Source organism: Theropithecus gelada, chromosome 1 (assembly GCF_003255815.1).
Source record: "Theropithecus gelada isolate Dixy chromosome 1, Tgel_1.0, whole genome shotgun sequence".
Classification (NCBI taxonomy): Eukaryota; Metazoa; Chordata; class Mammalia; order Primates; family Cercopithecidae; genus Theropithecus; species Theropithecus gelada.
In genome coordinates, this window is record NC_037668.1 from 138,417,640 (window position 1) to 138,431,133 (window position 13,494).

The 13,494-nt window shown below is 36.0% G+C and overlaps 1 protein-coding gene across 5 annotated transcripts in view; it reads left to right on the top strand.

Moving 5' to 3' along the window:
* The window catches only part of CDC42BPA (CDC42 binding protein kinase alpha), a 332,255-nt gene that overhangs the window by 167,374 nt on the left and 151,387 nt on the right, over positions 1–13,494 (top strand). For all 5 annotated transcript variants that reach the window (XM_025383741.1, XM_025383503.1, XM_025383585.1 and 2 more), the window contains exons 10-11: positions 2,640–2,806; positions 11,261–11,383. In XM_025383741.1, the coding sequence (XP_025239526.1) occupies positions 2,640–2,806; positions 11,261–11,383 (290 nt within the window). The remainder of the gene's footprint in view (positions 1–2,639; positions 2,807–11,260; positions 11,384–13,494) is intronic.

Consider the following 13,494-nt stretch of genomic DNA (forward strand, 5'->3'; position numbering starts at 1 on the left):
ATATTCTCTAGATGTCAAGCAGGAGAACTTTCAACCCATTAATTCTACCATCTTTTACACTGACCCTCCATTCACTTATATTCCCTATTTCCCCCTTACCCTGCTTAAATTCCATTGAGAATGATTATAATCACTCCTTGTATGCTGTTTCAGTTTCTTTGACTGTCTCTAATTCTGTTATACTTGCTTTGCTAAGTCAACATTAACTCTTAAAATTTTTTTCTCTACCTGTACAGTTTCAAATGACTAGAAAAAATAGCTGACTATTCTTACTGGTCTACTTTAAATTCATGATTACCAACCTCAAGTGCCCCTTGTCTGACAAATATACTGTATTACTCTAGTGTATTCACTGTTCCACTCACCTAGATAACTATTTTTTACTTACTTTCTTTTTTTTTTTTTTTTTTTTAAGAGATGGAGTTTATTCTGGGCAGCAGAAGGGCTGGAATGCAGTGGTGCAGTCCTAGCTCACTATAACCTCAAACTCCTGACCGCAAATGATCCTCCTGCCTCAGCCTCCAGAGTAGCTGGGACAATAGGCACAAGCCGCCATGCCCAGCTAATTTTTAAAACGATTTAGAAATGGAGTCCTGCTGTGCTGCCTAGACTGGAGTACAATGGCACAGTCATAGATCCCTACAGCCTCCTACTCCTCAAGCCATCCTCTGGCCTTAACCTACCCTGTTGCTGGGATTACAGATGTGAGCCATTGCATCTGGCGTATTTCTTTCTACTTGAGTTTGAAACCTCACGTTCAGCTGACTTGTATCCCCTTTCACCGAAAGGATTGAGGCAAACCACAGACAACTCCCACAAGCTCCAGTTACCATATTTACCGCCTACTTACTGTTGGACCCAAATTCTCTGTTCTTTTCATGGATGAACTGTGCAAGCCTCTAGTAAGGCCAGTCTCTTTCATTCCTTCCTGGCTGGTCTAGTACATGTTTTGCTTTTATGTCATGAATTTTTTCTTCTTGTGTCATCTGCATCATCAGATTATTTCTATCAGCTTGCAAATGTCAGTTCCCCATCTTAATACAAAATATAAAATCTGGATTCTACTTCCTTTACCTCTTATCAACCATGTCTCTGCTCTACATTATAGAAAAATTACTTCAACTTTTGACTATATTTTGTTTATTTTTCTCATACTGTTGTTTCTTGAATTCATTCCAGTCAGGTATGTGCCACCATCACTTCATGCAAACTGCTTTTATCAATGTCACTGTTGACCAGCATGTTACTAAATCTAATGATCACTTCTCAGTTCTAGTCTTACTTATTTGCTTAGTCTCATCTTATTTGCCACAGCTCCATACTTTTAAAATACCTTCTTATCCTATCTTCTAGGACACTTGACTGATTTTCTCTCACCTTGCTGGTCATTCCTTCTCAGTCTCCATACCTGAACCCTCCTGACTTCCTTGACTTGTGAATATCAGAGTGTCCTATGGCTCAGTCTTTGGACTTCTCTTTTCCATCTAAACTCTCTAGTGTTCTCCCAAAGATTTGCTGATGAATCGTCAGTGTGCATCTCCAGCTGAGACCTCTCCTCTCGTCTGCTTAAAAATCTGTCTTAACCACCGACTTACTATGTAAATAACTTTCTTTTATTTCTCTGAACCTGTTCAGGTGATCCTTTAAAAGATAATCAGAACATGTCACTCCCCTATTCAGAACCAGTCCACCCATCCCCAACTCCAGTGGCTTCATATCAACTCCAAATCAAACTTCTTACAAGGCCCTACATGACTGCCTTACTTTTATCTTTCTGAGTTTATTTTTCTTTGTTTACTCAACTCCATCCACACAGGCCTCCTTTCTGGCCTGTGAACATACCAGACATACTCTTGTCTCAGGGCTTTAGTACTTCTGTTTCATCTGCTTGGAACATTCTTTCTTTTGATATTCCCTTAAGTGGTCCCCTCACCTTTACTTAGCTTTTTCCAAAGTTACTTTAGCAGTGACAGCTTTACTGACTACTTTATCTAAATTTGTGTCTCCTCCCCTTCAATACTTTATTTCTCCTTTTCCTGCTTTATGTTTTCTCCTTAGCATTTAACATTTTCTAATGTAATGAATATCTCAATTATTTTGTTTATTTCTGTCTCAGTCACTGGAATATAAGCTCTATATGGGCAAGGATTTTTGTCTGTTTTGTTCACCACCAAATGTCCAGCAGTTTCAGTATTTTTATTTAAATCGTATTGAATTAAAGACAGAAACTTGCTTTTGAATTTCAAATTCTAGTAAAGAGGGCCGTGGTTGGTGCTTTTGACTACTACTGTTTCACCTAGGTGGTCAAATTGTTTTAAACTACCAGTAACCCTTCAGCAAACTTCATTTTATAATTTGTGGGGTTTTTAAATCAAAATAATTTGGGGGATATTAGATTTTCATTTTTTCAAATGCTTCTAAAAACAGTTTATGGTAATTTTGCAAAAAAATCTTATAATTATTCCAGCTGGCTAAGCTGCAAGATATTCAAATCTGTGTTTTAAATGAGCAATTTAAAAATGTTTATGCCATGAATGTGGAGTCAGTTAAAAACTTTTTTTTAAAAATGTTAACATTTTTCTTCAAACTTTTTCTCACAGTATGAACCTACGTTTTTTTTGGTTTTTTTTTTTCTTCAGTGTACTTTCTGATCGGAGCTGTTTAAGAGTTACAGCTGGTCCCACCTCACTGGATCTTGATGTTAATGTTCAGAGGACTCTAGACAACAACTTAGCAACTGAAGCTTATGAAAGAAGAATTAAGCGCCTTGAGCAAGAAAAACTTGAACTCAGTAGAAAACTTCAAGGTAAATATATATTCACTTTTTGAATTGTACTCACAGTGTTATGAGGTGTTTATTGTAAGTGGTTGTTTTATCTTTGGAAAAAATATTTTAAGTGGTGAAAAATCAGTTGTAGAAATTTATGCAGAAAACAGCATAATACCATTTATATAAAATCACACAATTAATAATAAACAACAACAAAATAGCTTTTGTTTCCTGTGGGTACATATTTATGTTTACAAAAATGTGTGGGAATACCTTTGGGGATGGGGAAATGGGACCCTCCTCACTTCGTTATAGCACTTTAATGACTTTTCCTATCTTATTTGCTCAATATTTAAGAGCTCTAGCTCCTTTCACATTGTCATTCTCTGCAGCATTGCTTCTGCCATATTTGGTGATTTTAAAATGCACATACACATAAACTTTTTAAGATTCTGAGTGAGTTTCTTTATTCTTCACCTTCAATGATTGTTTTCTCCATTTCATTTCATCCAGTCCATCCTATGGTAATAAGATATGTCTTAAGATTACCATATCTAAAACTCATTAATCGCAGTTTCCAGCAAATCTTTTATAATTTCCTGCTCATAATTTTCTAGTGCTCTCTCTCTCTGACCCCTTAACTCCAATATTCCTTCACTGCCACCATTACCTACAAGTCTATCACCAATTTAACTCTGCTATTTATACCCTCATTTTTCATTCTGTGGTCAGCCATAATCATACCCTGGCATATACCTTCAAATCTATTGTTCCGCTTTCTCTTTGTCAGATACCTTTGACAGAACCCCAACCGTGTTTGAATACAACTTTGTGTCTTCAACTATCCAGCTGAAGACAGCTTACCTAAAACACCCACAACATGCTGACTAATAATATTAATTCAGATTCACAGACACTCACCTCAGGTCAGCTCTTCATGCTGCCTAGCAGTCCTACTTTGTTCCCCTAGTCTATTTCCCTATCCTGTGCTGTAAAATCCAGTGATCATTTCTGTCTTCACCTTTTAACCTATCAGCAATATTTGATCCTGTGGACCATTTATTCCTCCTGATAATGCCTTTTTTTTTTGGCGGGGGGGCGCTTCCGGGGCACTTTATCTCCTGGTTTTCTTTTTCCTCATAAACCAGTCCTTCCCAGTCTCCTTTGCTAAGTTTTCCTTAACTCTTTGACCTTTGAATGTTAGAATACTCTCTACTTGAAGCAAGTCTCTAGTTGAATGATGCCTTCAATGAAGGTTTTCCAGACCATCCTATTTATAATTTAATCATATGTATATCCCCAGTACTACTATCTACTTTTTCTGCTTTTTTCTCTAAAATAAAGGATGTCACATATTATATATTTTACTTACATATTTTGTGAATGAAGGAATGTATTTATGCACAAATAATCAGGAACTTGTAACTCCTAGGAGAGAAATAATCAAAGTTTTACAATCACAGAATTTTACTCTCATAGTTTTAGAGGCCAAGTAGAGAAAAAGGCTGTGTAGACATCAATAGAATGGACTATTTTCTGTTTTTCCATAAGTTGTTAAGATCTCTGCATATGAATTACTTCCCTTTTGTGACTGAAATTTTTCTGTTTGTTTTTTTATGTGGTGACATAGCAAAGTGTGCAAGCATTCTACTTTTAAGTATAAGCCTAATAAATGTTTGAATATGTGTACACTAATGTAACCTTCACCCATATTCATGTGTAGAATATTTCCAGCATAGGGTAAAGTCCTCAGATGCCACTTCCCAGTTTGTAACTTACCACTATGAAATAAACATCATCCTAATTTCTTTCACCATTAATGAATTTTTACCTGTTTTTGAACTTCATATAAATGGTATCATACAGTATATTCTCTTTTGTGTATGGCATGTTTCACTTGTTGTTTTTTAAAATTCACCCATGTTTTGTATATATCAGTAGTTTGCTCTTTTTTTTTTTGGACTGCTGTTTAGTATTTCATATTTCATTGTGTATAAGCACTAAAAAATTGCCCAGTCTGTTGTTGGTAAATATTTGGGTTATTTCCAGATGTTGACTACTATGAGTAAAGTTCCTGCAAATGTGCTTATATGTTTATTTTGATGGTCCTATATACTATTTCTCTCAGATATATACCTGGGAGTAGAATTTCTGGGCCATATAGTAGAGGATTTTCAGCTTTAGAAGATATTTTCAAAGAGTTTTCCAAAGTGATTATACCAATGTGTAGTTCTACTAATAATTTATGAGTTCTACTTTCTTCAGCTCCCCACCAGAACTTGATATTGTCAGCGTTTTTAACTTGTAGCCATTCTGGTAGAAGTATAGTGATGTCCTGCTGTGATTTTAATTTGCATTTTCCTGATGGATAATGAGTTTGAATATCTTTTCATATATTTACTATCCATTTGGATATCTAGTCTTGTGAAGTTCTGGTTCGAGGTTCTTGCCCATTTTTCTGTTAGGTCTTTATATATCTTTTTCTTAGTAATTTGTATGTTACTACTTCACAAACAACGTAGAAACCTTTAGACAACCAGCTCCTTGTATGACTGTTGTTATGTAGTTTACCTTAATCTGTGTTATAAATCTTTTAATACATTTTTACTCGATTGTTGCTTTACGTTTTCTTTACTCATTAATTTTAAGTATCATTTAATTTACCCATTCATTTACCCTTTTGGTGCTTTTTATTTCTCCCTAAATTCCATGTTTCTATCTGGAATCATTTTTCTTTAGCCTAAAAAACTTCCTTTATTGTTTTCTTGTAATGTAAGTGTGTTGTGACAATTCTTGATAGAGTTTTGTTGATGTGAAAATGTCTTTATTTTTACCTTTATTTTGGAGGAATACTTGTGCTGGATTAGAATTCTAGCTTGGCAGCTTTGTCTTTCAGAGCTCTACATGTATTATTTTATTCTTTTCTATAATAGCTTCCGTAGTATTTCTTGAGAAGCCAGCTGTTAATCTTAATCTCTTGAATGTAATGTATATGTTTTCCCTTCTGGCTGCTTTCAGGATTATGTCCTTAACTTCAGTTTCAAATAGTTGGACTGTGATTCACGTACGTGTAGCTTTCTTTGTATTAACAGAAAATACTGGTTGAGATTCACTGAGCTTTTGCAATCTTGTTTGATGTCTTTTATCAGTTTTGCAAAATTCTAAGCCATAGTCTCTGTAGATACTATTTTGCCTCGTGCACTTTCTCCTCTCCTTCTGGGGCTGTAATTGCGTATATGTTAGATGGTATCTCACATTTCCTTTATGCTCTGTTCTGTTCCTTCCATTGTTTCTTTTTGTGTGTGTGCTTCATTAAGATATTTTCTATTGATCTGCCTTCAGGTTCACTAGTTCTGTCTTCTGCTATATCCATTTTGCTGTTAAGTCCATCTGATTAATCTTAATTTCAGATATTGTCTTTTTTAGTTAAAGTTTATTCATTTGATTCTCTCAATTGCAGTTTTCTGTTGAAATTTCCCCATATTTTTGTGTATTTTTTCGCTATTTTCTGTAACATTTTAATAATATTTTGAGGTCTTTATCTGTTAAATTTCAACAACTGTGAACCTGCCTTTCTGTTTTTTTCTTCCATTTGTCATGCTTTTCTGCTTTTCCAAATGTCTCATGTGAAAGATGTCAGGAATAAAAATAACATAGAGAAGCAAGTTTATATTATTTTTGCCCCAGAGAGGCTTCTCCCTTTTCATTCCATCAAGAATTGAGCTTGGACAAGACTAAATTGCATTTTTTTTGGGGGGGGGGGGACGGAGTCTCGCTCTGTTGTCCAGGCTGGAGTGCAGTGATTTGATCTCGGCTCACTGCAACCTCTGCCTCCCCAGTTCAAGTGATTCTCCTGCCTCAGGCTCCTGAGTAGCTGGGACTACAGGTGTGTGCCACCATGCCTGGCTGATTTTTTTGTATTTTTAGTAGAGATGAGGTTTCACCATGTTAGCCAGGATAGTCTCGATCTCCTGACCTCGTGATCTGCCCGCCTCAGCCTCCCTAAGTGCTGGGATTACAGGCATGAGCCACTGTGCCCGCCTTTAAATTGCATTTTTAATTAGATTCAAACCTACCTTTGATTTCAAATGCCCAGAAGCGGGAGCTGGATAGAGCCTAGTTGGGCCTCTTTCTCCTTCACTTCCTAAACTATGGGAGATTTATTCTCCTCTTCAGCCTTCTGCCCTATACCATTTCCAAATTTGGTAAGTGTCTTGATGAAGAGACTGGCCATGTATTTGAAGCAGATTCTCTTCCTCAAGCAGCTCTTCATCTCTGAAATAATTCTATACTATCAGAGATTTCTGTCTGACTTTTCAAAGCTCCCTAACTTCCCATGCAGCCCCCAAGTACAACAATTAAAATATACCATGGGAATGAAAGCACCATATGCTTACGGACTTTGAGATTTCCAAATTGTTGCATCATCCCCACACATCCTCCAGAAGCTTCAGTGGTTTTTCTTTCCAGCATGTTATCTCTCAATTTAAAGGCCAGGCTTGACCTAAGTACACTCACAGAAATGGATAAGGCTTCCAGGTAAGAAGCAGTTGTAATAGCCTCTTCACTTCAGAATGCCTCACTTCCCTGGCTCACTTTCCCACCTCTGACTGGGAAAGCAAAGAGAACTAAGTAAAGTAAACCAAAGATGTTTTTAAAAATAAGATTTTTTCCAAATTATATACTGAATTTTTACTTTTTACAGCAGGAGAAATAAAGCAGTGACCTGTTGCTTCCTAGTCCATCCCCTTATGACTAAGAATTTCCTGTGTTTTGGTTTTTTTTTTTAATGTTTTGAATTCTTTAATTTGTTCTTAGTATTTTTATATGTATAGTATCGTCTACACAGAGCAAAGCGAACAAAAATGTAAGATCATTGCCTTTTGGCATGAATACTTATTTCATAGCAGTGACATAGATTAACATTTAAACTGATTCATTCATTTGTCAGCTATTTATTGAGTATCAAATAGCCAGGAACTGTTCTGCATATGACTAGTAATGTAATAAAAAACAGATAAAGACAAAAATACCTCCCCTTGTTATGTTTCCTTTCTACTTTGAGGAGACAGACAATAAATCACATACAAAGTAGGGTCATCCACTGAGAGTAAGGAAGGTAGAGGAGATAATAGATATTTGACAAGAAAAAGAGAAAATATGAAATGATCAGTATAGAGATGAAAAGAGTAAATGAGCCAGGGAAATAGTTTAGGATAGCCAGATATTTCCATGTTATTTAAGTTTAGTAATTATGAGTTTTAAATGACTGTGTATTTTTTTCAGTCATTTTTAGCTACTTGGGTAAAATCATAGAGTCGGAGGAGAGTAGAAATTAGCCAAGATTGAGGGCCTTCTAGAATAAGTACAATGGAGGAGAGAAGGGTAAAGAAATGGAAGGTATTTGCAAAACAGTGATGGACCAAAGAATCTAACCAGGGTAAGTAAGGAAGTAAAGAGGAAAAAATGGAAAGTGTTGGGAACACACTGATTGGCATTTGTGGTGGGAATGAAGAATTGTTGAAGTGGTCCCTGGAGTAGTAAGCTGTACAGATAAGAGAGATGATTTTGGAGGCCATGACGTTATTGATAATGACAAAGCGTATAGTAGAATTTCTTAATTGGTGAACCACAAGCATTTGGGGTGAGGTAGTTTTTTCACATGAGAGAGAGTTTCACACTCTGAGATATTGAACATTCTGAGTTTCCAGATGTTAAATGCTTGTCGCAGTCTCCTCATGTACTGTGTCAACAACTGACTCTCCTTCTGTCCCCTTCACATGAGGTGATGGTACACCTGCAGTAGAGAACCACTAGTTTAAGATGTGGCCAGTTAATCTGATGGTTATACTGGAGAGAAGTCTATCAGCTAGATTGTTTTGGGCTGCAGATGTGAGAATTCTTAAATAATAAGGATTTATTTTCTCACTTAAGAAGCCAGAAGTAAATGGTTTCAGTGCCAGTTTTGGGGTAGCTGCCCTATTAATTTCTTGGCTTTCCTTGATTCCACAATATTGTAGAACTTTCAGATGTAAACTTTGGAAGGTAAGACATCCCTTCATACACCAGATTCACTTCATATACCATCTGACAGACATACCAGGCATTTGACTTGTCACATGGTAACGTTCCCTGCTAGGACAAAAAGGAGCTAAATAGATTCATTGGCAGAGTACACCAAGAGTTCTATCTTCATATCTGCACATATCCAGAGACTCAGAAAGTGGAAAGCTTCATTTAGTTTCATACATCTTTCATTTAATGGGAGATTAAAACCTCTCCCTGAAGCCCCCTAGTGGACTTCTTCTCAAGGTACCATTTAAGTTCTAACTAGGTCACATACCTAATGACCAACACTTGCAATGTGGAATGGAATTATTATGATTAATTTAAGCCAGCCAGTTTTGACTGGGCCCACCTTGCGTATGCACACTGTAGCCTGATAATTGAATTTGGTTCACAAGGAAGAAAAGATGAGTAGATGCTGGGTAAAAACCAGCAGTATCTGCCATAGAGGATTTATGTGCCTCAGAAGTCAGTGTTAGATGGATTATCTATTTTGATGTTAAAGTCACTAAGAATAATAAGAAGAGTAGTAATGGAAAGAAGAGCAGAGAACAACATGTAAAATCCTTGTTTAAAAAAGAGTAAGATAGGGAGGACAAGTGGATAACTACATAAGCAGGAAATGGCCATTTCAGTAGACCTAGGAATTTTGAGGAGAGAGGTGGCAATAATGAGCAAGGATGCCTGCCCCACCTTCATACCTGTGGCGGGGGGGGTACAGGAGGAAAAGTAACTCTTATTAATGTCCATTTGGTATTTTTTGGTTTTTTGTTTGTTTTTTTGAGACAGAGTTTTTCTCTATCACCCAGGCTGGGTGTGGTGGCATGATCTCAGCTCACTGCAACCTCTGCCTCCCAGGTTCAAGCATTTCTCCTGCCTCAGCCTTCCAAGTAGCTGGTATTACAGGCATGCACCACCATGCCTGGCTAATTTTTATATTTTTAGTAGAGGTGGTGTTTCACCATGTAGGCCAGGCTGATCTGCGACTCTTGACCTCAGGTGGTGCACCTGCCTTGGCGTCCAAAAGCACTGGGATTACAGGCATGAGCCACCGCACCTGCACCTCTCCCACATTGGGTATTTTTATGTCCCCCCATTTTCTGCCCCCAATTTAGATGTCTTAAAAAAATAAAAACATTGGATGTTCTTTTCAAAATAATAAATACAGAAAGGACTAGTTTTTAGCATGTTTTGAACCCAAAGAGATAGAAATGTATAAGAAATACTTATATGATGCAGAAAATCAAGATCAGATGCACAATGTAGTATATCTTACACCTTTAATTCAAATTAACAAATATTTATTGACCGCCAAACATATAGGGATTATGGTTTACACACACACGTACATATGCACACACAAAGTAATCAGTAATGATTTGCACTAACTCATAAAGAATTATAGTAAAGGAGAGACTTATTATGTAAGAATCCCTCCATAAATAGCAGAACACCTATTTTAGAACAAAGGGCAATTTCATTTCTGGTGTAAAATGGTAAAAAATATTTTCTTTGTTCCATATCTTTTGATGATATCTGGGAATAAGCCTCAATAGACTTACTGTTCTTTAAAACCTTGTATTTTCTAATTAGAACTGCAAGATAAATTAATATTTTCTATTTAAACTAAATATTTTAGCTACATTGTTGAGCCGTAGTTACCTATAGATGGGCCTCAACTTTCAGACATAAAATTTGGAAGGCCAGCACTTCTGCATATGTATATTAACATGCCTAACCCTCCATTTGTAAACCCAATTCAGGTCTTCATATAGCATCTGACTGACATACCAGGCTTTTGAGTTATCACATGGTGATGTTCCTACTAGGAGAAAAAGGAGCTACATAGTTGATTCACTGGCAGAGTACACCAACAGTATTTAAAACCAAAAATTATTAGACGGTGGATTCTTTCATATATATATATATATATATATATATATATATATATGCAGCGGAATTTTTTTTTTTTTTTTTTTTTTTGATAGAGTCTCACTTTGTCTCCCAGGCTGGAGTATAGTGCCATGATCATGACTCACTACCACCTCAACCTTCCAGGCTCAAGCAGTTCTCCCATCTGAGCCTCCTGAGTAGCGTGACTTCAGGCATGTGCCACCATGCCCTGCCAATTTTTGTATCTTTTGTAGAGAAAGGGTCTCACTCTGTTGCCCAGGCTGGTCTTATACTCCTGGACTCAAGTGATCCTCCCACTTTGGCCTCCCGGAGTGCTGGGATTACAGGCATGAACTACCATGCCTGGCCTGATTTTTTATGACCTAATTTTTACGTATTCACATGCTTTTTATCAGTGAGTAGATGTTTTGTTCTATAAATTGTGTAAGAATTTCTCTGCAAACAATATAATGTTATTAGTGTTAAGAATTTGGAGTATGGTGATATTTTTATTTATTCTTTTTTTTAAAGAGTCAACACAGACTGTCCAAGCTCTGCAGTATTCAACTGTTGATGGTCCACTAACAGCAAGCAAAGATTTAGAAATAAAAAACTTAAAAGAAGAAATTGAAAAACTAAGGAAACAAGTAACAGGTAAATATCTGTGATTCACTGCTAATTCAATTTAGGAAATGTTTAAACAATAGTTTATTCACACAAAAAACATCTATTGAGAACCTGTCTGTGTTATGTGATGTGAGTTGCATGGTAGTCAGGGAAGGGCAAATAAGAATGGGTACTGCTCTCAAGGAGTTCACATTTTGGTCTGGGAAACAGATAAACAGTTATTGCAATACGTATGAAAAGGCTATCAGGAAAAATAAATGGAGATACGTGGAGAGTACATAGAGGATCACCTAACCCAGACTTATGTGAATAAGGATGGCTTTTTTGGAAGGCCTGTTCATTTTGGAATTTGTCTGGCAAAGCATATTTGTGAGGAGAGGAAAAGGTGAGTAAGGTGTGAGGAAGGACACTAGAGACAAGCAGAGTGCATGTATACAGGCATCAGGAAAATTTATTTTATTTGTTATGCAATTATTTTTTCTTTGTATTACTAAGATTAAAATTAAATTTGACAAGTGTTTGTATACCTATTATTCATTTATTGCATTTACTCAATAAATATATATTTAGCACCTACTAAGTAGCAGGTGTTTTTTTAGGCTCTTGGGATTCAACTTAAGCAAAACAACTTTAATCAAAAAATCTTTGCTTTGGCCTGGGTAAAGGACAGAAAACAGAAACCAGTAAATATATAACTTTGTAAATGATACAATATGTTAGAAGGTAATAAGTGCTTTAAAAATAAAAATAGAATAAGGAGAATTAGATCTGCAAAATGAGGAGTTTTATCATTTTAAGTATAGTGCTCCAGGGGTAGGCCTAACTGAGAAGGTGACATGTTAGCAAAAATTTAAAGAAGGCAAGGGGGTTAGCCATACAGTTATCTGCAAAATATATGTTCTAAGCAGAAGGACTAGCTGGTGCAAAGACTCTAAAATCAAATGTGCCCCAGGTGTTCAAGTAAAACAGAGTACTGCATGGCTGGAGCAGAATGAGCAAGCAGGGAGAATGGAAGGAAGTGAGAACTAAAGGGGTGAAATGGGCTTGTTGCCTGATCAGTAGAGCCTTACTGATTGTCGTAAGGTCTTTGGTTTTTACTCAGAATGAAATGGCAGTTTTTTGCAGGGTTTAGAGGCATTACATGATCTGAATAAGTAGAGGGATAGGAAGAGAGAGCAGAAGGTACTGTTTTAACGAGAATGGTCAGGCCTCTCCAGAAAGGCAGTTTTAGGCAAAAATAAGTAAAAGAGAAGAAATAATCTAATGTAGCATCTTTTATAAAAGTGACTATTTAAAATGCCATATTAGCACTTTGTTTATTTTAAATATATGGAGATCTTAATTTTGAGCATAATTTGTGAATGCTATTTTGTGTTTTTAAGAGGCTGTCCTCCTAAGAGATATCTATCTATCTAATCTCTGTTACTTTTATCTTTCCAAAAGTAAGTTATTATAGATTGGGAACGTGATAAGTGAATCATGGACTTTGCTTTGGTACCAACAGTAACATTAAGAGTGTCATTGAATGTCTACATTAGAGTTGTATGACACTAAAAAAGCAGTAGAACAGAAGACCAGCTAGAATGGTCGGTGATTTGTCTTCAGAGAGGCAATAGGGATTTGGAAAACTTATTCATAAGCCTGTCTCTTCTCTTTTTAATAGTAGAATGTGGCTTTGAATGGCAGTAGCTTTTGAAAGCTTGCTAATTAATTTTAAAACTGCCTTGAAATAGATGATATTGATGTAAAATATTCAAATCAATAATCTAGTTGTTATGTCATTCACCAAAATAGTTGTGAGCTTCTTTGTTAGCTCTGTGTAAGAGCTAAATTTTTAAATCTTAAAACATTTTGCTGTCATTCACAGTAATGTTCTGGCACTATCCAAAGGAAACCTGTGTTGATGTCTAACCCGTTATATATAGAATCATGATAAGTAATTTCATTTTCTGAGCAATTCCAAATAGTATTGTATTTTTAATTTTATTGTTCATGTGTTTATTGCTAATATATAGAAATATAGTTGATTTTTTACATGTTTATTTTGTATTCTACAGTGTTGCTACACTCCCTTATTAGTTCTAAGAGGGTTTTAAAAAATAGTTTATTTGGGATTTTTAATTCTGAGGATCATGTCA